General features: G+C 39.2%; 1 protein-coding gene across 1 annotated transcript in view; it reads left to right on the top strand.

The window, feature by feature from the left end:
* The first annotated feature begins 9,121 nt into the window (after positions 1–9,121).
* Positions 9,122–27,232, top strand: part of LOC134472298 (cyclin-Y-like protein 1) — a 31,834-nt gene continuing 13,723 nt past the window's right edge. The window contains exons 1-5 of the mRNA XM_063233626.1: positions 9,122–9,323; positions 18,606–18,680; positions 20,498–20,536; positions 22,457–22,467; positions 26,117–26,202. Coding sequence (XP_063089696.1) covers positions 9,122–9,323; positions 18,606–18,680; positions 20,498–20,536; positions 22,457–22,467; positions 26,117–26,202 — 413 coding nt within the window. The remainder of the gene's footprint in view (positions 9,324–18,605; positions 18,681–20,497; positions 20,537–22,456; positions 22,468–26,116; positions 26,203–27,232) is intronic.

The raw sequence follows: 27,232 nt of genomic DNA, 5'->3' as shown, positions 1-27,232 counted from the left end.
CAGCCTGCCCCGGGAATCCTCCCGGCCGAAGCCTCTGTTGGTCCGCTCCCCGCGGCTCCTTGCGTGCTTCTCCCTACAGTCTGTCCCGAAGCCTCTACCGGTCCGCTCTCCGCGGCTCCTTGCGTGCTTCTTCTGCTTCTTCTTTTGCTTCTTCTGCTTCTTCTTCTTTTCTTGGCGGGAGAGGCACTCACTTTTATAGGGTTACAGTGGCCAACCAGTTCAAAGCGCGCGATGCGGGCTGATTGGCTAACATCAGTTGTTGCTAGGCAGACTATCTTACAGGGCGGGTTGTGAAGCAGGAGATCTTACAGGGCGGGTTGTTTACCAAGCAGGAAGTAAGCGCCATCTTAGCACACTCGATGGGAGGGGTAATCTAGCTCAGGCTTTGCTCTTTCCTACAGGCCTCACGTCCGCCAAGTAAGGCGACCGGGCTCGGGGCTGCGGCTCCCAACATCTCCCCCTTTTTTATTTTTTATGAATGTGCGCATTGTAGCCCTTCCTGGACTGGGTGCAGAGGCTTATGCCCTATGCGTAGGCCCACCGTAGGTCCTTGGCTTAGACCTTGGTCGGCCGTCCCATGGTCTGCCAAGGCCCTGAGGCCCTCGTCCTTTTTCTAGGGCCAGGCACAAACTGGACGGAACCTGGATGCACACAAGCTTGCACTCATTTCCTCTCCGTAAAGAAATCCCCTCGGAGAGAAATTTAGACCTGGGCAGCATCTAACAGTCCAGCGGCTTACGTGCAGGATGGGGTAGGGCCTGGCTTAGGTTGAGTCGCACCGGGGGAGTACGCTCTTACCCGTCATTGACTCTCCTACCCAGCTATGTCATAATTTTTTAGAGGAGGAGTGTGGGAAGCTCACCGCCCCTAGACTCGGTCGTAGGCTAGGCGAGCGAGCCATGCATATGCCTGAGGGTCTTTTTGTCCATTTTGGGCTACCGCTATTTCTATTCATCTTGTTGGTTGGTCTGTGATGGATCTCCGGTAGGGCAGGTCTGATCTTCAGTCGAGGGCTTTGTTGCCCGTGTCAGTCTCTCCGGTACCCACAGTGGTTCTCGTCCCGGTTCCTGTGGGAAAACACAAACCGCGCCTCGGTTCCAGCTAATTACCGGATCCGGGCCCATCCATTGTCCTGTTAGGACATCTTTCCATTTAACCCACCCTTTATGGTTGGGGGAAGGGTTGCAGTGCTCCATAGCTGGGGAGCAATTATCATTATTTAAATTTAAAAAATTGTGTGTGAATAGTGCCATGGATAATCGTGCCTTTGGGGCCAGGCCTTGGCCTACTCCCCCTTTTTGTTTTTGTAAAATTTCTTTGAGGCTTCTATGAGCCCTCTCAATGATTCCTTGACCTTGGGGATTGTATGGGATACCATGCTTTAATTGTCTGCCATTGATCTTAAGCAAAAGCATGGGCCTCTTATCAAGAGTCATATGGAGTCCCTCAAAAATCTCCCCGGAGGAGCCAAAGCCTTGATCTCCTCTGGTCTTTTGCTTAGACTGGAACCTCTTATGGAGGCTGGGGAGCAGCAGGAGCTGCGCTATTCTGTCCCCTTCACTGATTACCATAGTACCTACAAGAGTTTGGACCATAATTTTAACATTGCCTGTATAATCTGAGTCTATGACCCCAGGGATCACCGTAAGACCCCAGAGGGCTGTAGAGGACCTTCCAATTACCAAGCCAACCGTGTCTTTAGGCAGCGGCCCCTTAAAGGTGGTCTCAACCACCTGAACACCCATATCGGGCGTCAGTATGAGTCTGGAGGCGACACAGAGGTCCACGCCTGCTGACCCAGGGGTAGCCCTTGTGGAAGGCTGCCACCCTGTGTTGTCCTGTCTCGGGGGTGGGGGCCCGCCGGCGAGGAGGGCCCCCTCTGGCCGTTTTTTGGCTCGTTAACATCTCGGCCACAAATACGATTTCCCTGAGCGTCATAAACTGACCTGCAATCCTCTGCCTTATGTGGACCCTTTCTGCATCGCCCACAGACGTTATACGATCCTTCATTTTTAAGGCGAGGCTTGGCGTCTGCACTATTTGGGCAGTTGCGTTTAATGTGTCCTGGGTCCCCGCAGCTGAAGCACCCCTTGGCTTTATGTTCCTCTCTAGGCCCGCGAGGTCCCCTTTGTTGCACTGCCGCAGCCAGAAGAGCTGCAACTCCCGAATTAGAAAGCAGCCCCCCTATTTCTCTGCATATTCTGATCCAGGCGTTAAGATCCTTATTCTTATGTGGGGCTATTGCTGCCTTACATTCCTTTGTGCATTGTTCGAAAATCAACTGCCTAACCAGCGGTTGAGCCACTTCCCTATCGGAAAAGATCTTATCGGCGGCATCTTGCATCCGAGCCACAAAATCAACGAATGGCTCTGTTGTGCCCTGGACTATTTTAGAAAGGCACAAGGATGCCGTTCCGGCACCACTCACCTGCTTCCAGGCGCGAAGCCCAATGGTATTGATCTGCTCATAAACTGCACCAGGGAACTGAGTCTGATTATCAGCGTGTTGGCCTTCCCCCATAAGCATGTCTCTATTCCACCCCCGGTTCCCTCGGTTAGCGTTTCTTTCCGCCTGTTCGGCAGCGAACTCGGCGTACCAGGCTCGCCAATCCAGGTAACTACCCGAGGGCAGACACGCCTTTGCCAGCTGAGTCCAGTCCGCGGGGGTGAGGGGCCCAGAAGACAGGTTCTCCAGCATGGCAATGGTGTAAGGCGCAGTCGGCCCAAAGGTTGTAACTGCATTTTTAAGTTCTCTAATCTGCTTTATTTCAAAGGGTTCCCACACATTACGTCCCTGACCCATGGCCATCTGTACAGGATATATCCCATAGGGGCCGCTATCTATCCCTGGGAACGGGTGGTCTTCATTAGACACACGACCCCCATGCCACAGCTGTCTGTGGAAATAACGTTCCGCCGGTGGCGGAGCATCGTAAGATGGCGGCCGTGGCTGAACAGAAAATGGCGGCCTGTGCGTTATTTCCTGTACTGACGGAAGAGGGGGCAGTTCCCATGCGGCGGCATCGCGGCGAGGGACCGCTTCCGGGAACGAGTTCCAGGGCGGAGCAGAAGGTTCTGTCTCCCTCCCCTGCCAGGGGGCGCTCAGAAGCTCTCTGCTTTTTCGTAAGCCTAGCTGAGCGGAGCGCAATTCGCGGCGCAACGCAGCGAAAGAGCCTTGCGTCTCCCCATCAAGCGACTTAGGCCCCTGACAGCTGGTCTCTTTGGCCTCCTCACCATTCAACCTTCCCTCGTCCTCGGAGTCAGACGACTCCGAGGCTTGAGCCCCGTCCTCCTCCTTAGCATCTTTGTTCCCCTTGACGGACCCCTCTCGGGAGCTCCCTGACTGGGCCTGCTCAAATACCCTGCGTACTTTTGTAAGCTCTTGAGAGCTTTCCCCGCAACCACCCTCACTCTTAGTGCCGTTACCTAGCATGTTTCCCATTTTTTAATATGTTACTCACCGCGTGAGGCCCAAGGAATCCGCCACTTACGCGTGAGCCTGAGAGGAGTCTACAAACCCTGTAGGTGCGCGCCACCCAGGGCCCAGGTTTATCCTCTACTCACCTGTCTTGCAGCTCTGCGTTGGAGCGTTGTCCACTGCCACGTCTCGGGGGTGATCAGCTGTTCCCCGTGCGGGCCACCAAATGTCGGTGTCACTCCCGGCCAGCAGGAAGGACACACAACAAAGTCTGGCAGTGGACAACCTTTTCTTTTATTTTCCTTCTCCGTACAGCCTGCCCCGGGAATCCTCCCGGCCGAAGCCTCTGTTGGTCCGCTCCCCGCGGCTCCTTGTGTGCTTCTCCCTACAGTCTGTCCCGAAGCCTCTACCGGTCCGCTCTCCGCGGCTCCTTGCGTGCTTCTTCTGCTTCTTCTTTTGCTTCTTCTGCTTCTTCTTCTTTTCTTGGCGGGAGAGGCACTCACTTTTATAGGGTTACAGTGGCCAACCAGTTCAAAGCGCGCGATGCGGGCTGATTGGCTAACATCAGTTGTTGCTAGGCAGACTATCTTACAGGGCGGGTTGTGAAGCAGGAGATCTTACAGGGCGGGTTGTTTACCAAGCAGGAAGTAAGCGCCATCTTAGCACACTCGATGGGAGGGGTAATCTAGCTCAGGCTTTGCTCTTTCCTACAGGCCTCACGTCCGCCAAGTAAGGCGACCGGGCTCGGGGCTGCGGCTCCCAACAGGTGAACTCACAAATAAAAACAAATATTAACAGAAATAAGAACCAATAACATAATTATAAAAGAAGACATTCACATGCCATTGATATGATCAACTAGACAGAAAAGCACTAAAAAATAACAGAACTAAATCACACCTGTGAATATATACACTTGGTGGACATATAAATTCTCCCACCCAGCAACACCAGAATATACACTCTCTTCAGCACACATGGAACATTCTCTAAAATAGACCATATGCTACCCACATAACATGGATGAGTAAAGCAAAAGACTTGAAATCCTTCCACGCATTTTATTGGATCATGGCACCATGAAATTAGAAATTAGAAAATCACAAAAGAAACTGCAAAAACCACACAAACACATGCAAATTGAATCACACATTCCTGAGCAATCAGTGGATCACAGAGGAAATTTTAAAAGACAGTAAATAATACCTACAAGCAAACAAAAATACAAATTCATCTCACTGGAACCTGTGGGATGTAATGAAATCAGTCCTCAGAGGAAAATTTATTATGATGAATCCCCACATAGGGAAAATAGAATGAACACAAATAAAAAACCTGATCCTACACCTCAAACATCTTGAAAAATGAAAACTAGTCAAGCCAAAAGTTAAAGAAGGGAGGAAATTATAAATATTACAGTAGAAACCAGTGCAATAGAGAGTAAGAAATTGATACAAAGAAGCAATGAAATAAAGAGTTGGTTCGTTGAAAGAAGAAACAAAATTGGTAAGCCCATGGCCAACCTTATTAAAACAAGGAAAGGAAAAACTCAAATTTATACAATAAGGAATGAAAAGGGTGAAAGCACCACAGACCCTGTGGAAATATACAACATCCCCGATACCTATTTTAAACTCTCTCTCTCTCTACTCTCATAGGCTTGATGACACAGGAGAAATGGACAGATTTTAGGAAACATATGAATTACTAAATTAGAACAAGGAGATGTAAAACTTCTGAAACAGCTGCCAAAATAACTTAATGAAATTGAAAATGTAATTAAAACCTTACCAACAAAGAAAAGCCCGTGTCCAGATTGATTCACTGCAGAATTTTACCACACATTTGAAGAAGAATTAATGCCAACACTCCACAAACTTCAGTGAAATTGAAGGGAAGCAATTCTTCCTAATTCATTCCTGGAAGGAAGTATTACACTAACACCAAAATCAGAGAAAGACCAAACAAAAAAGAAAACCACATGCCAATCTCCCTAATGAACACAGATGCAAAAATTCTCAGTCAATTATTGGCAAACAGAATGCAGCAAACCATCAAGAATAGTTTACACCACGAAAAAGTGGGATTCATCCCAGGAATGCAGGGATTGTTCAACATACACAAATCAATAAATGTAATCCACCATATCAATAGAATCAAAAATAAAAATGATATGATCATTTCTATAGCTGCAGAAACTTTTGATAAGATCCAACACTCAGTCATCATAACAATATTACACAAAATTGGAATACATGGTCTTTACCTGAATATGATAAAAGCCATCTATGACAAACCAATATCCAGCGTCATACTAAATGGCCAAAAATTGAAAGCCTTTACTCTAAAATCAGGAGCAAGACAAGGATGTACATTCTCACCTCTCCTATTCAAAATAATGCTAGAAATACTAGCCAGAGGAATTATACAAGAGAGAGAAATAAAATGACTAAGGATTGGAAAAGAGGAAGTTAAAAAATCATTATTTGTAGATGACATGGTACTCTATATAGAAGGCCCCCAAAATTCCATTGAAAGACTCCAAGGTATAATAAATAAATTTAGTAACATAGCTGGATACAATGCCAACACTCAAAAATCAATAGCATTCCCATACACAGACAACAAACTCACTGAGAGAGAAATAAGAGAAGCCACAAATGGGGGAAAATCTTAGTGAACTTTCCTTCAGACAAAGAACATTTGTCTAGAAAATATAAAAAGTTTTATAAAAATGAGACTCCCAAAATTGAAAGGCCCAATCCAAAAATGGGCATCTGAGATGGATGCACAGTTCTCAGATGAAGAAATGGCAATAAATGACAAAAAGGCAACACATGGCAAATAAATACATGAAAAATGTTCAGCATCATTGCTCATTAGAGAAATATGCAAATTAAAAGCACCCTGAGAATCCATCTCACTGTAGAAAGAATGGCCAGGATCAAGAAAACTACCAAGAACAAATGCTATAGAGGCTGGGGTGGGGGTGGGGGAGCAAATCCCTGCACTGTTGGTGGGAGTTCAGACTGGTGCAGCCACTGTGGAGGTCAGTGTGGGGGTTCCTCAAAGATCTGGGATTGGAAATCCCATTTGACCCATCTATTCCACTTCTGGGCATATTCCCAGAAGAACTGAAAACATCATACCACTGTGATATATGTGCACTCTTGTTTATAGCAGCACAATTTCTAACCACCAGGTCTTGGAAACAACCTAAGTGCCCATCAACTGAGGAATGGATAAAACAATGTGGTATTTTATATGATGGTGAACTACTCAGCCATAAAGAATGATCACATGGAGATATTTATTATGAGTAATTGAATGCAACTTGAGAACGTACTCATAAGTGAAATGGATCAATCTCACATGTGTAAATACTGTATAGTCTCCCTAGTATAAGAAATGGTAAGAGTACATAACACAAAATACAGTGAAAGGATAAGAATCTGCATACAGGGAAAAAATAATGTCTCAGGGAAAGTGAGGAAAAAGAAAAAGGAAGGAAAAGTAAAAAGTATCTAAAATTATATAAATACACAGGATACCTAAAATGATTGTACTACAAATTCTGTAAGTTCTTGGAAAAAAGTTAGCATTCGTAGATTGGAACAATTGTGCAACTTATTGTATGGTGATCTGAGAAACTCTTGAAGATCAGTGTGTAAAATAACAGCCTAGTTATGCTCCTACCACCTTGTTTGGAAGGCTATATCATCAGTTATTTGCACTCTGATACTGTTATTTGTCTTTTTTTGTTTTGGGTTTTTCAACAAATTTGTTTTGTTTTGTTTTCTTTTCTTTTCTTTTGTTTTTCTATCTGATATAGAAAACATAGTTATACATGTAGACACTCATACATGCATAGAACTTCTCCTAAATAGTTTATGATAATTGATTCTATAATGCATAATGGAATGAACAGCTACTTTGAAGCAAAAGAGACACCATGTATCCAGTGCTGATTCCATAGCATCATGATGTGAAATCCAGCAGTACTATTATCCTTTATTCAGACTGACTTGAGTCTGTTTTGTACTGTTTAATTTCAAAATATAAAAGGTATGCATAGCTCTTTTGGAGATAACAAGACAAATTATGGAAGCCATTGTTGATTTCCCTATTGTCTGGTTTTCAAGGCCAATGCCTTCATCATTATGTTCTAACCACTATTTTTTTGTGTATGAATTAATTATATGTGAAAATATGGGCAACTATGCAGAAGAAAACAAGAGGCCTTTTGGTACACAGTGATAATATTCTGTTGTCTTGCTTTGAAATTAGTGTGACATACATTGTTTTCCTCCGATCTGATTTGTTATTATTAGTTTACCCTGTTTAAAATAAAAAATTTTTGTAAAAATATGCTTTTTCTCCTGCCCAGACTCACTCACAGTTGGAAATATTTCATACAATAGTGCCTCATATAGAGAAGGAACTGTATGTTGATGAGGGGAACACGTCTAAAATCTATGTGAAAAAAGTACTCATCCTTAAAGCACAACCTAATACTCACTGACACTCCACATAACTTTGACTTCTACCCTACTTTCATACAGTATGGCTAATACACTTGTGCTGACCCATACTCCTGAGGGCCCAGACTACTCTATCTCCACCCAGACAGTCATGTGAACTTGACTACAAAGTAATACTGCATCTCAGTTTTCTTCTAAAATATTTAAAAAATGTTAGAGGTAACTGCACTTTAGGCTTACGTGAGAATCTTAATTAGAACAGCACCATGCACATAGCACTTGATAAATGTTAACTGCTACCCTTCTTATCAAACCAGGACCTTGGAGCCCCATTTTATGATTCTTCAATTTTGTAGGAGAAACTTATGCCTTATGAGTTATAAAAGAAAAGAAATACCAAGAACTGCTGATGTGAAAGGGACAAACAGAGGGAAGAAACAAAAAGTTGGACAGAGATGAGGGGACAGTTCATTCCCTATTTGAAGTGTAGATTTGAGGAATCCTGAGTGTCATTCAAGATACATAGCCAGAAATATTTATTCAGAGTTATATCAAAGCTTCAAGTTACAGGCAAAAATGAACATTTGCTTGAAAGAGGTTAGAAAAGCATTTCTGTGCAGAAACAGTCAAAAATTTGAATACAACTACGTTCCATGAGAAAATAAAAGCTGTACCACTCAGGGAGGCTGAGTTGCCTATGGAACTAGTCACTAACTGGTGCCTTCTATAAATTCTTTTACTCTGGAGCACCAGTAAAGTTAGAAAAGCCATCTCCTGAAAAATGGGAACAGGCATCCTAAACCCTGTGTGTGAAAGACTGAGCATCCCAGGTGGGGCAGTGTGTTTTGATTCAAGTTCTGGGTGACAGTTGGGCGGGTGTGTGGATGGAACCCGAGTTGTGATTGGCTGCTGGTAACCAGGTAACCACAGAATGCATTCCAGTTGGCTGGTGCCAGCCAGGTGCTTTCAGTTAGTAGGAGGTGGCTGAAGGAAGGAAAGCACTGACCTAAACTCTGGCAGTGGCTTTGCTTCTCAGCACGTTTGGGATCTCTACCCTTTCTGGATGACGGAGGACGAATCATCTTAGCGGTGTTGGGAAAAGGTGGTCAAGGGTGGGGCCTGCCTGCTGGACAGAGACGAAAGTGAAGGGACAGCAGGAGAGCCCTTCTCTGCATTGTTGAGCTGGTCAATTGGGGGCTGAGTAAAGGTGCAGTGACACCCTATGGGGAACATTCTGACCTGTTGCGTGGCCCCCAATTGTGGCCAGCATAAACGCAAAGGGTCAGTGGAGTCAGACTGCGACTCTGAGGTCTATGGAGATGCGGGGGCACAAGTAACTGCTCCCCGGAAGAACAAGAAGTTTACAAAGGGAGCCAGGGATGGCAACCACCGGGAGTATATCCATTACTGGAAGATGCCCAAAGGTAGGCAGCGGCAGACGTGGGGACACTGTCTGGCCTTAGGTGAAGCTTCACACCCTTGGTGGCTTTGAACACTTTCTTTCAAGAGTTCGCTTTATTGGGGCTGGGCACTGATGGCAAGGATTTCACTCCGACCGTGCCTTGCTTTCCTACACTTATTTCTGTCCTGTCCTGTGAGGCCACTGTCTTTCCATCCCCTATCAACCAAGTTCTTGGCCCTACTCACTCCTCAATCCTATTATGGACCCTTTCTGTTAGTAGCACTCTCTCTTGTCCTGTGGCACTTTATTAGGACTTTTTAGTATATTTATTCCCTTTTCTTAGAGTCAAGATATGTTTACATTTACCTATCCTTACCTAGATTGCTACCAATGTTAATGAGACAAGTAAGATCTGATTCTTACTTTGCTTACACCAGTGAAGGCAAGGATACTCTAGCAGTTCAGACCCAAACACTTGAGGATTTCCTGTGGAAATTCAAGCAGAAGTTGTCATAGGGGTTTACATGATACCCTGACATTAGGTCTATAGAAGCTGTTTCATCCTTCCAACTGTAATTTGAGTCCAGAAAAAAAATTGATGTAAGGGAACTTTAAATAACTAACACTCATCAGGTCATGAGATGTTGCTCCAAAATTTTGAGACAAAACATGAACTTGGGGTTTAGTTAGGAAATTAAAGCCTTAGGAATTAATGTATCACACCCTGCCAGCTCTGGAATGTCAGTTACTCCTTATCCCTTCTCCTTTCCTGCCACACCTGCCAGTACAATACTTCACAACTGCTAAGACTGTCGAAGTGAAAGGATTCTGCTAGAGGAAAGAGATGAAATCTTTGATTTTTACCCCCAAGAATTTTAAAATGATCAATGTTGGTAAAAATAATTGTGAGTTACAAGTTGGTTCCCTAATGAAGACTGTCCTTGTTTATTTTTCCTTTTTCAAGTGCTAGGAATTTAAACCAAAGCATTTGTGACTTGCTCTAACCCTAACCCTGTATTGTTTTAAAACAAGTGTATTTTGGGACAAGATCTCTCTATATCACTAAGTTCCCCAGGCTGGACTTCACCTTGGAATCATCCTACATGCTCATCAAAGACAGCTCTACTTAGAGGGTAACACTAAGTCTTTGAAGTGGAAAAAATTGTATCAGAAAGATATGAGTCCCAAATGGCAGAGTTTATTTCATTACTATATAGGAAATGTCTCATAGTTTGTTCTTCATTTTAACTTTAGTTGGACTCTTAGTTACTTTGTTAAGACTAAGTATGCCCAAAGTCGGGCATGGTGGCTCATGCCTGTAATCCCAATACTCAGCAGGCTGAGGCAGGAGGATCCATGCGAGTTCCAGATCAGCCTGGGCTACAAAGTGAACTCAAGGCCAGCTTTAACTGCATAGCATGAGACCCTGTCTCAAACAACACAAAAGAAAAACAGAAGACTAAGTAAGCCCAATATACATGCCTTTGTAACATTTTGGAACTATAACACTCATTAAAGGATGAATACGTGTACAAGTTACACCTTTAAATGCAAAGCACATAAGTATTTATGAAAACTTACACTGTACTTGATGGTATAAAGTAACACTATGACTGATTTTACCAAAAAAGTTAAAATGTAATGTATTGCAAATATGTACTAAAAAAAAAAAGGAAGAGCATAAATAGGACCTTTGTATAGTTCTTCATGATTTACATGTTCTTCTGCGTTATACATCGCACTTGACCCTTCCTAATACAAAGAAAACTCTGTACATTCTCTGTATTGCAGATTAAGAAACAAAGTTAGGAAATGACTGAGTGCTTCTAGCTACCTCCTACTTCAGATAGACATGGATATGGTACAGATGCCAAATTCAATCTTTGCAGGGAAAAGAAAACTTTTCAGAATGCATCTTATATTGTATTCATAATGTAGACCTGTCTCTTAGACCTTACTCTCATCGTACTTAGTTTCATTTAGATTTTGCAAAACTCAGAGGCAACAGTTACCTTTCTGTGTCATTTGTGTACATTCATTTTAATGGATAAGAACAAAAGTAAAGTTTAAAACAATAGCCTAAATTCTCTTCTGAAGTCAAAGCGCTTGTTCTAGGAACTCAGTTGAAGGTGAGAATGCTCTGAATATTAGGGGAAGCTGGCAAGAGGGCAGGGGAGGGTAGGAGAATGATAAGCAGCACTGAGTCTGAAATACTGAAAAATACTTTGAGCATAAAGCCTGTTGTATTGTATTTATTAAATTTTCCTTTCTATTTGTCTTTTATAACTGAATGCTTAGGGTCAGGGAAATGGCTCACTAAGGCACTTCTGTAGCATGCAGAGAGCACAGCTGGATCCTCAGAAGTGCAAGAAGGGTAGTGTTTTGGCACTGAGTACAGTGACCAAAATCCTGGTTATTTGACTTCAGTTTGCATAGATAGGAACAGCACCAGGTCCGATAACAAATGTAAAAGATAGGTACATTGAAAATCTGCTTTTTGTCATTATTTCAGGTAATTTCATATCAATTTCCCTGTTAAAGTTTAAAATGCCGACTTAAATTTTTTTTAATTAAAGTGAACAGTTTTATGGATGGGTTTTTTTTTGTTCTCTTGTCAATTATTTGAGAATAACATTTCTTCAAGTCATTTAAGAACCTAGTGTAGATCTCAGCTATACGCAAAATCATCTTTGTATTACTTTACATTTAGCAAGTTAGGTTGAACTATCACGTATTCACAGATACCTTATGATTTGGCAAACCTTTAAAATGTAATCACGTACAATTCCATTAAATGTTAGTTTCTGGGGACACAGATAAAAATATTTTGGTTAATCATGACTTATACTGTCTTATTATAAAATTCAAATGGTATATTTTGTCTTATAATTTGAGTCTATAGGATGAATTATTTTGTAGGGAAAGCATTTCAGTATTAAATATTCCCATGACAAAATAAAGTTAACTTTCATGTTTTCATCAGCATTAGAATCACTCTTCTGGACACTTGTCATTCTTTATGGCCTATTTCACACCTACATCTGAATAGCTATATTCTAAGACACCTACAACTTAATGATCTTAAGTGACAAAGCAAGAAACAGCATTAGAAGAAATCTTAGAAGAAATGGTAAAGCTTGGAAAAAATACCTAGTTTTGAGGACACTGAAATAAATGTCTATTGAAGAACCTATCAATGTTCAGTACAGAGCAGATAGTGCTGTACAGACAGCCCCATCTTAACCCTGATCCTTATAGTCTAGAGGGGACAAGGGTAGACAGTATTTGTATAATTTAAAAGTCAGGTGGCAAGGTGAGGAGACAAAGTGAAATTGGATAGTAGTTGTGGTGGGAGGCCACTTTTACCAGGGCAATGGAAGATGCCTATTTTATTTAAATGATGTCTAAGCAGCCCTAAGTGTGAGAATGACCTGAGTTGGGCAATGCTTCCATGCAGAGGGATAGCGCCCTCTTTTTTGATATCCTTAAATGGGAACAAATTCAGTAGACCAAGACGTAAAACATGAAGGCAGCTTCAGGACAGCAAACGACATCACAAGAAGAACTTGTGGGTCAAAGTCTTTGTATGCCTAATGGGGTTTGACAAAGACTATTATGGACTTTAGTTGTCACAGGAAACCACAGGAAGATTATTGGCATAGGAAGCTCTCTTTTTTGTTGTTGTTGTTGTTATACAAATAATTATTTTGTTTATTTAAAAGGAAAAGAGAAAACACAAACAAAAAAGTGGTATAAGTTTACAAGTAATACAGAACTACAAATCAAAATACGAAATCACCAGTTAGCAGATTACACATTATCATGTTAGAGATAGTTGCTCAAGTCACAGTCAAAGCATACAAAGTGGACATTCAAACAGAGAGACTGCAAACAGTTGTGTTCAATGATTCAACCAAAAACATTAATATGGTCAACTATTTAACATTCCTAAACACACTTGCAGTTGTATACTTTAGAGCACTTTTTTTCCCCTCTCTTTTTACAACAAAATTTAACATTTTGGGTTTTATTACTCCTTAGCTCTTATTACTTTTATTTTTTGGAAGAGAATAAAGTCAAATATGGCAAGACAAAGCTGTCAGTCAAAACCAAGGATAGACGTAGTACATGATGTAAAAACAGAGTACAAAGTTACCAGCAATAGTTACCATAATGCCTCTTGTTTCCTGAAAAAAATTGTCTATCTTCTTAGGCATTATAAAGTTGAACAAAGCAGTAGAGAACAAGAACAATAAAACTTAAACATTGTAAACATTACAGGACTTCCAAAGGAGATAGTAGTGAGAGCAGAATCGGCATCTTAGTGAATCTTATTCCCTTCAAAGTAGTTGCCTATACCCTCAAAGGATACTATCAGACAGAACGGAGCAGAGTCTAATCAGTCAAAACAAGATAGTGGCAGTATTGCAGGACTTCAAATCCAGTTAATAGAAAATCAATAAAGTTACTATTATACATCCTGCTAATTTTAACTTATCCTCATAATTTAAAAAAATCATACAAAATAACTAACTAATTTTTCAATGAATAAGGGAGAGATTGAGATAAAAGAGGACATAACAACATAACAATACAGGTCAAACCATGACTGTGTCAGCAACCAACTGCTTCACCATCAAATAACCCGACTTAATAGTAGTTACCATAGCGTGTCTTTTTCCTTGAAATATTTCATTATAACTTTATATACTATAGAGGAAGCTCTCTTTTAAAGAAAAATAGCAAACTACCTGTAAATTTCAGATATAAGATGTGTAGAAATGGACTTTAAAATATGACATACGTGTTGCCTTAAAGCTACCTTGTTTTCTCATCCAACTCCCAGAGTATTAAAATATTTAAGCTAGTGATGTAATAATAAAGAAGTGATAATTTACAACAATTCAAAGAAATTCAGCAAAGCATTCCTAAGTAATACATAAGTAGAAAGAGGATTAATACAATATACGAATGTCACATCTCAGTCCCAATCCGTAAAACACGGACTGAGGATTAAACAGTTAGGGAAGGACTGAAAATGGATGGAGAAGCTGATTCAGAGTGTAGATCAGCAGAAACTACAACAGAGAAGTCAGGTGGGAGTGAGCACTGAGCAGCAGTATGCAGGAGCGCTGCTTCCTGTGATGTACCCTCTGATCAGCACAACCAGCTCCAGGCAGTGCAATGTGGATGCCAACAAAACCAACATGCTGCATAGAAATTATGAATCTACAATGGTTGTGTTTTGGATCTTAAAACTAATATAATTCATAGCAAAAGAATATAGGACTGGCCAGCGATTTATCTCAGTGGTATAAGCACGTGCCTTGCAAGCACATGGTCATGAGTTCAAACCAGGGTACCAAAAGAAAAAACAAGATTAATAGATCCAACTGGGTAAATGCTGTAAGCTTCAAATCAGCAAGTACACAGCAGTTGGCACAGAAACTGTGAATATCTTCTATTTAAATGGTATTTATTGAAATCAGTGTCTTTTTCTAGCTCTGCTTTATTCCTGCACTGTTGATCATTGTTTTTTCTCTTTATTATTTTGATGAGAAACATTAATTCTTGACAGTTTCCAGTTTTATTACTCCTTAGCTCTTATTACTTTTAATTTCTGGAAGAGAATAAAGTCAAATATGGCAAGACAAAGGTGCATAATTTTAATATTTTAGTAGTGCATTTCATATATTCCAAGTCACGTGTGCGACTTTCTGTTTTTAATAGTTCTTCAATTGAGATGGATGTCTCCATTGATAGTATCTCAGACATTAACAAAAGCAATATTACATATCAGTAATGTCTTATGGATTTATTTCTCTCACAGATGTTCACATGTAGACTTGAGTTAAATTTTTAAAACTGTATTTCACCTATAACAAACCACTGTGCTGTGAAGTTTAAATTTTAAACTCGTAATATGAAATTGGTGGATATTCCAAAAGAGTTTTAATCATAATCTCTAGTTATAGTTTGAAATATTTGTATATATTTCTTAAAATCTTTAAAGCATTTGTATAAGTTTCACGTTACTCAAAGTTTGCATTTTCTTGACATCTGTTTTAAGTTGTATGTACGCAGGCGTGTGTGTCTGTGTGTGTCTGTGTGTGTGTGTTTATGGTCCCGAATGATTTGCTTTATCTCTGGTAGTTACACAATCATGATAGTGAAAGAAGAGCAATGTGATACGATTAGTGTCCCTTTTGGCCCTTGGAAATAGTTAATAGACAGTAGAGTATTCATACAGTTCTTATCAGCTTACTTTCTAGTAACATAAATGTCTATTGGATAAAATGGCAACACATGATGTTTACTATTAGCAGAAAGAGCAAGCAGTATACTATAGAAAACTGTGGTGGGCACACAATAAACTGCTACTTCCTGAAAACTGTGCAATGACAATGTTCAAAGTAATGGATACAGTGCCTTACATACATAAAACTGATGTGAAAATAAACAGTGTGAAAATTCCACTACTAAGTATGGGACAGTAGTCAAACTGTCATCAGATCTTTGTAAATTAAAGGCACAGTAATGTTTCTCATGCACATTCACAGAATTTTAACAAAACAAATCTTGGCTTGGAATTCAAACCATATCATTGGTACTACCGGACCCTAAAGTGCCCTTATGCCTTTTCAAAAGCAATTAGCCCTGTACATTCAACTAAGAAATCCACTCTTTTGTCTAATCCGTGCATCTTTTAAAATCTTTCCTAATCAGAAACAGATGACTTCTTTTAAAATACTATCTATAAAAAAAGAAAATACTATGTACATGAATATTTTTCTCATAATAAAATCAAATTTTATGAGTGACTAAATCTTCAACCAATAAGAGATTGGCTACATAAAGTACGCAATACCTTGCTGCATTGTTATGGTATCAAAAGAGCAAATATTCTCAAAGGGCTGATCATTTTGTGGTAATAAAATATGCAATGAATTGTATATTGATGTTATTTTTTCTCTTTTAATTGTTCTGGAGATCAAATCCAGACCTCTGTGCTTGCAAGGTATGTTTTTCACAACTGAGTTATGTTTCTGAGCCCAAGAGCTATTTTTGAAACATGCATAATCAAAGCAACTAAAACAAATGGTGGTGGGTATGTTGATAATTTTTAAACACAGTAGTTTGGCATTTACACATTGCTGTTCATAATATCTGTTAAATGTGTCAATGACTCTTGTAGGTCCCCACCTTGAGCGTGATCATCAATACAGCTGATTAACCAGCACCCTTAAAAATTACAAGTTAAAGAAAATCTATTCCAAAAATAGACTTGCATAACCAGGTAGTTCATACAGGTTGATCATGTGCAACTAGACCCAGGAAGTAACCCTTCTCAAAAGCCCATGTCAGTTCTCCTTCCCTCTGTCCATCTCTTCTGCCAAACATTTATATTCCTGATGGCAGAGGTCACCACCAGCAGCTGCCAGTTAGCTAGATAACAGTCCTAGTGTCTTTCTCCTCTGATTGTTGGGAGGACTCAAGAGAGTTGTGACGCACTGACCAACCCTGCGTCATATGCCTATTCTATTGCTCTAGAGATGGTGCAAGCCTTTCCCTTGGGCTCGTTTCTTTTATTTTTGCACATTCTCTTTATTTTAAATACCAAACATCTTGAATTTTGTCTTCAGATACATAGTCTTGGAGACAGAGACAGAGGCAGAGAAATAGAGACAGAGACAGAGAGAGAGAGAGAGAGAGAGAGAAAGAGAGAGAGAGAGAGTGGGGGGGTTAAACTGATTCATCTGATTTTGATACTTAGTTTTTCTGGACTACATTCAAAATCTGTCATTACAAAGGTGCCAATACCTAATATAGCTCTTTCTATTACTTATTTTTAATAGTAAAATTATTCTGCGAATTATACTTAGAAATTCAAATGTGCACCTATTGGTTTTTCGTAGGACGTGGTCCTAAAGTTCTCAGAAGCTTTAGAATACAGATGGCCATGTAAGTCTGTACCTGTCACCTTGTTCATAAAGTGATTTTATTTTTCCACATAACTAAGATTGTCACATCTTCTAAATGACATGCAAAAATTCATGTAGTCTTTAGGAGTTCTTATATAAGAATTATTTTACTAAACTTGATTGAGTAATTACCATGAAGAATAAAGAAAGGTTTTAGTAAGTTGCTAGTGATGTCATTGTACCTTTAAAATCAATTATTCAAATTATTGTTAAATCTGAAAGACCAATATTATATTTATATCCAAACTTCTAACCATAGTACTCAGAAGGGGCAAAAGTAGTATTCAAAAGAAGGTAGATTTGTGAAGTGCTGAGTTAGACAGTAGTTGGTAATAGACTGATTATTTTTTAATATAACAGTGCATATTTTAAATTTTGCAAGGCCAAGGATATACACAAGAGTGTGTATGGACCACTTAACACTCTAAAGTAGAATAATTAATAATATGTGCTTAAGGAAATATTGCTTAACCACTAGTTTATTTGAATATTGGTACAGTTTGTTACAAAACTGTTGAAGTAGCCCGAGATTTTTGAGGACAGTCACAGCATACCCCATAATGATGTTTATTATTTCTTATAATAGCAAATTTTATGTATTATTGAAGTTGAAGACTCTGTTTTCTAGTATCTTCTAAAGAGAAGACTTTCCCAATCTAGTTCTAAGGTGGACTTCTGGGCAGAAAGAAGAATCAAAAATCTATGTACATGGACAAGTTTCTTAAAAAAACAGTTTTTCTCAGGAAGGTGATTACAGATTAGCACATTGGATTTTAATCCTAGATCTTCCATCATTTATAGTCTCCTAAAAGCACAGCTATCAAAATGAGTTGTCTTGTTGAATGCAGCTAGAATTAGCCACGTGATTCATGGTCTAAAGAACGTTTGATGTTTTTAAATATTTGTCACATTGAACTGGTATCTAACAGTGCACCCACGATGCGAGAGCAAGTGTTTGTTACTCAAAACCGTTCCTGCAATGTGCCAGTAATACCAGCAGAGAAGGCCATCCGAGGCCATATATTCATCTTAAAGTGCACTTGGTTCATGGAAAAGCTACATTAGATTATTTAGGTAAAATTTTAGAATAATAAGTCTAAGATATAGCCTGTTTTATTCTGTGTGTGAAAAGGGATTCTACAACTTTACAGTTCTCTGGGAGAATCCTTATGTTGTTCCCTTCATTTTATTTCATTCACATTCATAACTAAAAACATTTTACAATGCTGTTAACATGATTTAAAGGTATTGGGAAGCTGTTTTCAAAACTATCTACATTTCTACTGAATGAAGTCATGACATATTTTTCTTTTTCTCTGTAGAAGGAGCTTCAAAATTAAACCCTTCTGATGATCCAAAAATCGGCACAATTTTCCTGAGCAAATCTCAAACATATGGTAAGACTACATTTCCCCATTAATGATCAGGCTGAAAACTATTGTCATTTTACGTGGTTCATACATTATACAAATATTTACAAGAACTTACATATTGGATTCAGTTTTTCAATTTTTTAAATGTGCATTTTACTTTTAATATCTGATTATACACTTTCTTTTAATGTCACTCTAAAATTGAGAGCTTGTCTACTCTCTGTTAAAACATTTTGCTGCCTCTGTATCACTACAGCAGACCACATGATTAAGGAAGGGGTCATGGATTTAAACTTATTTTTCTGTATTATTTTGTTCCTTTCCCCTTGTTCCACAGCAAATGTTTTAAGGAGAAATAATAAAACTTAGTTTACAATTAGATTATCTTGTCATCATATTTTAAAAATCATAGATCCAGATATGCAGATAGCTATATATGTGGATATAGCCAACGAGAGTCATACTGAGTCATCCCTTCGATCTCACTGTTACAGTGCTATAATCCAGTGAGCGTATCTAACACCAGATTTAGGATTTATGGTATTCTCAGAAATTTTGAGTTAGCAAAAATGTTTTGATCCTATGAAGAGAATCTGTGTAAACATACTCTGACATTTCCTAAGGGGTAAGGCAATGTGTGCAACTACTGTAAATCATTGTGTCCTGCTTACTCCAGAGTGAGAATCAGATTTGCGGGACTTTGTGAAACCTAACTTCTCTTCTTTATGTTTGGATAAATTGCCTTTGTTGTTGTTGTTGCTGTCGTTTTATTGTGTTGTTAAAGGTCTGATATATGACAAAATTTTCCAGTTGATTACAAGAGTAAGAATTTAAGGACTGAAACCCCTGTAATACTTAGAAAAATGCAGCACCATGAAAAATGGGGATTCTTATCTACATTTCCACTTCTGTACAATTTTCTTTTTTGAGCTGGTCATTTCTGGTTAGCATTGCTGTGTTTTTCCATTTCTTCAGGAGATATATGTGCCTCTCACATGTAGAGTGTGGGATAAAATACAAACAGATCTGCACTCCTCTCTTCAGGGAATATTCAGGGAAAGGAATATGCAGGTGTCCAGCTTTAGAGGAAACAGTATGGGAAATGCTGCGGTGGCCCATGTAACTCTGGAGTGTTTGCTTTATGTACTTCATTAGGCCAGAATGAATTGTGTGCTATTGAGAGGGTGTTCAGTTAGGTTAGCACATTCATTTCAAGGTCGATATTTCAGGTGGATTAATTTACAGTTGTCTAAAGAATCACTAATATTTTTAGTAACATCTGCATTAACTTAGTAGGTTATGAATTCTAGAGCAGAAAGAGAATAGTGAGTGCCTAACCAGAAACTTGTTCATAGAGCTGTCTGCTATTAGATATTTGTAATTAAGCTGTAAAGCAATATACAGTTACAAAGTACTGTGTAATTACTCAGGAAAGTCTGGTAAAAGGAGAGACACGAAATAAGTTAACTTTTTTCTATTAGCTAACGTTCATCTAGGATCCAGTTTTACAATTTTCTTTCATGTAAGGACAGTCTGTCATTTCTTAGGGTAAACAGAAGGTATAAATAAATATTTGGTTCTTTATCAAACTTGTCTTGGCAGATAATTGCCTCATTTTGGAACCCAGTTCTAACTCACTACCTTGTGCTTGCCAGGCAGGCACTGTGCCCCTGAGCTATATCCCCAGTACTAGATGATTTACTTTTAAAAGTAAAACATTCATTCTGTATATTCTGTATATTTATAATCCATCAGATATTTTGTAACCAGTTCAATGTACTTTTCTAAGGCATTTGTATTACAATAGTTTTACTAGGTTTATTTGTTTTCCTTATTCTTAGTGCATGACCAGAGGAACAACGCCCATCTCAAGCATGTAAGTAAATCGTTGATAGGAAATTGAGTAAATCTAATTGTTTCTGCCATGATTTCTAAACAAATACAATGAGGAGCCAGTCTGTTACCATAGACTTCCTTTTCTGCATTTTTAAGGTATCTTGTATTTTCCTGAGGTGTTTTAAATTTACTTCACAAAGTCTTTGAGTTAGTAATTTCCAGTTTTAAGGGTTTCTGATATTTAAGTTCCATTGTGGTAATAAGGGCACAGTGTTAAAGGATTGTATGAGATATTTGGCTTTAATTGTTAATCTTTTTAAAAATCAAAATAAACTATTTAACACATCAGTCTTTAGCACTGTCCGTTGTTTTTCCATCATAACAGGTGAATGCTTAGCTTCCTCTTTCTGCCATGACTTTATTCTCCCCAATTTCCTTCAGATGCATCATACAGTTTTAGTTTTGTTTTTTATATTTATTTAGATCATATATTTTAAGCTAAATAACTAATTATCATTTATGACTACTGTTTACTGCTAGGTTATGTAATAACAGTCACACTGTTCTGCCTCTTTGTACAATTTAATTCTTTGTCTAAAGTATTTCTGAAATGTACACAGCTCTGCACTGCTGCTGGATGATCCCTAAGGAGCATTAGTTCACAAAAGCAAGTCAGATAAGTAACCCAGGGCTCTTTCTGTTTTCACGTTCTTCCTCTTTGAGGGAGGTCAATTTTCTATTCTTAATGGGACAGTTCTCTTAACAACAATCCCGCAATGCTGTAACATTAGTCACATGCCTGCCAGGACATTGTTCACATTCTAACACAGCCTTGCTTCCGTTTTCTCCCAGAGGCCGCCCTCACAGGCTTTCCTACCTTAGAGGGACAGGCTTGTCCTTAGGCCTGCTGCTTCACTTTCCCTGGAATAGCTCCTTGAAGTCTGTCTTCCACAGGGCTCTGTGCGTGTGTCCTCACTGTCCGAGATGCTTTTGTTTCCTCTGTCTTGTGCTCCCCTGTTCTACTGGAAAACTTTCTCCTGTGAAAGGGCATGTGGGTAATTTTAGGAAGCCAGCCTGTAAAGGAAAATATAGTTGTTAATAAAACCTAGATTTGCAGGTTGATGCCAGTTTTCACAAAGCTCTTCTCATTTCTAGTGTTGCTCTTAACTCCGTTGTCCCCATATTATATACCTCATAAATAACCAGCTATAGCCACTCCCCCTTCTCTGGAAGCTTTTAAAGGCTTCTCTGTCTTAGGGATGCTGAAAGAACACAAGGCTTTGTTATTGACTTTTTCATCTCATTGGAGTGGTCTTTAAAGTCTGAAAACTCCCTCTTCTTTTAAAGTCCTTGATATTTTCTCTAGTTTTTCTTATAGTTTGTTTATTCAAATATTGTGTTTTTCAGACTCATACTTCTTCACTAATGTCAAATTTCCATCCTCTTTCCATTTTCTACTTTTTCCTTTGGCTCTGATTAAACATTAGTTATTCCTTGAATTGAACTTTTTCAACCTGGTATTGAAATACTTTTAAACTTCTAATTTGCTCCTGAATTTCTAGCACTCCCACAAATTCCTTTGTTCCTGTTACAATGATCTCTCTTGTCAGAGGATTCCCTGAAATACATGAGTGACCCTGGCATTCCCTGGACTGAAATATTGTATGTGAGCAAAACTTTCATTTAACTAGTGGGCACCACTGTGAGAATTTGGCAGTGAAATCAGGTTTTCCTTCACAGGGCTTTGGGCAACAACTAGGGGCCAAATCTCTTGGGACAGCCTGATATCAGAGAAACAGCTCCTCACACTCTACCTGAGGAATACAATCAAAGCTGCCTGCTTTCCAGAAACTGTTCATCATACAGTGTTTCCTCCACTAATGTCTAGGTCTCAGCCATGATGTACTTGATATCTCTAAGGTTTAATGTCTATAGAATATAATATCTGCATAGCACCTGCAGAGATGGAGGACAGGTGTACAATGGCTCTACATTCATTTCCTATGGTTTTTCATGGCCTCTGCTTCACATTTTATGCCAAAGTGCTCTGTGCCTCTGAGTGTCCTAATATTTTGCCATGTGAGTTAACAGTATTTACCTTACAGTTTTCACACATCAAAAACTATGTCCTTTCGGGCTTCAGGTCTCATGTGTAACATTTATTTTATTCTTTAATTCAAATAATATTTCAGGAGCAAGTTGAACTAGCTGCATGTTCAATCAATCCACCATTTTAAACTTAATTAAAACTTGCAGTTCAAGTGTAAGTGTGTCTCAGTTACCTATTTATTGCTGGGACAAAATACTCAACACCCACAAGTTAAACGAGGTAAGGTGTCTTTTAGCTCACATTTTGTAGAAGTTTTAGTCCACAGTCATCTGGCTCCAAAGCAAGAAGTCATGGCAGAGGAACCTGAGAGCGGACATACACTGCATGGAATGGCAGGTAAGAAGCAGCAAGACTTCTTCCTCCTTTCAGTTTTTATTTCATTCAGGCTATAAGCCTCTCGGTTGGTGCCACCCAAACCCAGGTGCATCTTCTCTCTCCACTAAGCCCAGCATTCACACCCAGAACTATGCTAATTATCCACACAGAACTATGCTAAACCATTCAGGGAACTAATTCAATATCACACACCCATGATTCAGTGACCTCCTCAGAAGTCTCTAGACTATAAGCACTAGAGGGTTTGAAGAAACGTCTAGTGTAACCAATAACCAAATGTATTTAAATTAAATACATATAATGCTATTAACTTGGACCCTTAAAAGTATGTATCTCCAATAGATTAAGGATTCCTTTAACTTGTAGATGTCAGGTGATTTCTCCCAGTGAAGAGAAAGTAACTAACACAGAGTTTGGTGCTGGTGGTGGGGTTATTGCTGTGCTGCTGCTACCTGACCATATGGTTCAGAAGCCTTTATAAGTGGCTTGTAAGATCATTTGGAAAGGGCTAGAGATACCAGCTGTGTATTTTTTATTTAAAGTGAAAAAAAAAACAGTTTCAAAACTCGCTAGTGGGAGTGTAATAGGAAATGTAAAATGTGTGTTTGTGTGTGTGTCTGTTACATTAGCAGAAAATTAGTTTTTATTTTGCTCATATCCAAAGGCTTTGTCAAAGGCTGAAATTAAATTAATCTGGTTGAAGAAATTTCAGGGCAGTTCAATGTTAAGGTAGTGGCATGGTTACTGTTGAGGGCTTTCATCCAGATCTATGTTGAGAGCAAATGGCCCAAAAGAATATTTAAAATGTTTTGAGTTTGTCCGGAAAGAAAGCGCCAGTAAAGCCGTGTCTTGCAAACATGGAAAGACAATTTGCTTGCTGAAAGATTACCACTAAAAAGCCAAACATTGTGGAGGAGTATAATAGAAAAGATGGTCTGAAGGTTTCACAAGAACCAGAAACACTCCACTGCCAATGCAAATGCCCTCTAGAAAGATTCTAAGGTCACAGGGATTCCAACCCACAGTTCCTTGATCAGTGACTATTTCCACTCTGTGTCTTCCATTATCACTGTAATGGTAGTGTCACAACATTCTGCTTTAGTGTTCATTTGCCAAAACTGTCACTGATTGTTAGTGTGGTGACAGATCCCCTCATTATCTCATTGCTCAGCGGTGAGATTATTTTGAGAGGATAATTCAGTGTCTGGATATCTAAGACTTTTAGGGTTACTTGGACCACTGGGTAAGTTTGTTTGCATGTCTTCTGTCTTTCTGGTTGCACACTGTTACGTGGTTCTGGCTGACTTGTGCACACAAAATACACACAGACACACACATGTTCCGTGACATCTCATCTGGATAGGCTTTTTATAAAACTAAAAATAGATGAAAGTTCTTGAAATACTTACGAGGAAGGTTGGTGGAGCATGTGGATGTAGCTCTAATGGTTGAGATTTGTCAGGGGAAATCTACATAATTCAACATATTAATATATTTTAGTGTGGCAACACAGGAAGAAAATTGGGACAGTCTGAGCTGGACAAAGTGAACTAAAGAGGAAGAAAAATGATGCATGAATATACTTTGTAAATGTCACATTAATTTATAAAATACAATTTATTTTTATTATTGCACACAGACTTCCACATTTTTAGTTTTTGACAAAAGAGGTATCACTTTGGTCTTTTTTTCTCAGATGTTCAGCAGGCTCTGTAATTACCAAAAAGATCAGCTTTGGTAGTATAAGTATTTTTGTCTTCCTAACTTTGTTGTTAAGTGTGAATTCATGAATCTGTTTGAAACTTTATGGTAATGGACTACTCCTACTCATTTACAGCAAAGAATAATTGCTTTCCATTTCATGAGTGAAGTTGTTTTCAAGGTTAAGTGATTGACATTACTGCATATTAGATAAGTGTATGTCAAAAAATAATGTCTGTTACAGGATATATTGTGTGTACTGTAGGTATACGTAAGCCAGAATGATAGACATTTAGTGTGGTAAAATTTTTTTCTTTTAAATTTTATGATTAAGCATCACTTAGAAATGTTTCTAAACTTTTTGCTATTCTAGTTATCTTTAAAAATGGGAAAATGGGGCATGAACAGTTTTATTCTTAAATTCTTGACCCGAATTTAACTGTTGACCAATTGTAATCACCCAGATGTGCTGTGTGTTGTTGATATCACCAGACAGGTTGTCTAACCATCTCAGAATGGTCATATAGTTATACAAAATGGGTCATGCTTTAAGGTCTTTCCCATGCTGAAGAAAAAATTAAATATGCTCAATCTCTTACACTGTCACTGGAACACTTTCAGAGAAATGTTTTATGATGCAGCTGTTGGCAGATGTATTCCAGAATGTAGATGGGATCAAATCTGTAGGACATGAACACCGAAAAATGCTTCTCAGGCAGCGAACAGCATGAATGAGGCAGAAATGTGTCCTGATAAGTGTCAGATAGCTTTAGAGAATTACATGCAATCTTGAGTGTCTGAGGCTTTCCACAAAGTGATGTAATGGAAATCCACCCAGAAAATAACTGAATGTTCAGTTCTCAAAGTTGTTCTTTTCCTGTATTTTAGATGTGAGGGAATCTACAAATAGTACTTGTATATCTTTGGTAAGGGTACAGGCTCAGGTGACCTATGGCCCTGGCTTATTATTGACTGAGCATCCCTGGCACAGTCCTTTGACTGTGAAATATTTGTCTCATCACATTAACACACTTAGTGTCAGTTAATCAATTAAGTGTTAAGCTTTTGCTTGTTGTACTATACTGTTAATACTGTGTCAATATTATGCAAGGCATTACATTTTATTCTAGTTACTAACAGTAGAAATAGAAAATCTTAGCTGTTTTTCTTGCTAAAAGTCCAAAATCTTATTGTAAACTTTTTATAATATTTATAAAATGATGTATACTAAATGCTTGTCAGATTTGAAAGTAGATAGCATAATAAGGGCTGTATTTTACAACCTACTCCTCCAACACCCCTGAAAATAAACAGCCTCCTGCAGTAACATTTGCAGACCCATATGCATGACACTGCTCTCAGACATTTCATGCAGTGTAAGAAATACCTTCATGGTTTGTCACTTGACATTTTAATCAAGGAAATAGCCCCAACATTTGGGAGTCTAACTTACTGTGACAATTTCTTCTACTGTCAGCTTACGAGGAAGTACAGCTCCTGCTCCTCAATATGGATGGACGAAAGCACACTCAGCAAGCCTAATCATAGAAACATAGTACAATGGTGAGTACAGGGATGCTGCAGAGGCCTGAGTGACAGGTCCCCTACTGCTAAAACATCCCAGCCATGTTGGGTAAATTCAGCCATATGATTATTCTCTTCCTTGCCCACTTTCAAATATTGGAGCAAAACATCTATATTGATTTTAAAGGCCTAACTGTGAATTTCCCATTTTTATTTTAATCTACTCGTGGTAGAAGGGAACACGAGTTAGCAACTAAAGAATCCCATGAAAAGTGTGCCTCTTTAGAGTATACATGTATGATGCAAGACACTGTTAAATGTAAAGAGAACAAGTGCTTTCTATTTGGATATTTCTAGAAAAGATAGTTCTCTATGAGTTACAGTTTTTAACAATTTAGAAATGACCCTTGGAAAAAAGAATTGCTTTTCCTCTGTTGACACCCCAGTTACCAGCATTTGAATGTTTGCCATAATACATGTGCAGTGTCACCTCATGTGCTATGTGAGCACCACTGCACTGAGGTGAGCGGCTCACCTGGATTATAAACTCAATACCATAACAAATTAAAGATACAAAGTTTTGAAAGCATGTTTCAATAGAAAGGGAGAATATAGCCACCATGACAAGAGTTAGGGCAGGGAGCCCCCAAAAGATGGAAGATCCATAGGCCTTTGTTCCTGGATACCTTTACTGTGTACCAAGGACCCTATACGCTGCCTAGAACTTACCATAGCCCTCTTGGTTCCAAGGGATTTATTTGTATTGGACCAGGTCCACTTGCCTATGTCATCGCTTTGGAGGGCTTTGTGTAACTTCTATTTGTCCTTGAGAGGGCCTTTTCTCCAAGGTGGACAGCTGGTTGACTAAGAGGTGCCTTATTCATCGTTACATTTGAGTTAGTAACAAGATGTGTGTGTGTCTACTGTAGTGATATAGTGCTCCTAGAGTGGACAACATGCTGACCCTAGAGTGAACACATATGTGTATGTGTGTGTGTGCTAGTGCATAGGTGTGAACACACACAAGTTTTCCCCCAGAGTTAGTCACTCCTCCTTCCCAGTCTGCTTC

The sequence above is a fragment of the Cavia porcellus genome, unplaced genomic scaffold, assembly GCF_034190915.1.
Source record: "Cavia porcellus strain 051 isolate PalLab524CR breed Dunkin Hartley unplaced genomic scaffold, mCavPor4.1 scaffold_23, whole genome shotgun sequence".
Taxonomy (NCBI): Eukaryota; Metazoa; Chordata; class Mammalia; order Rodentia; family Caviidae; genus Cavia; species Cavia porcellus.
Note: the sequence above shows the minus strand (reverse complement) of the source record. Positions and strands in the feature narration are given on the sequence as shown.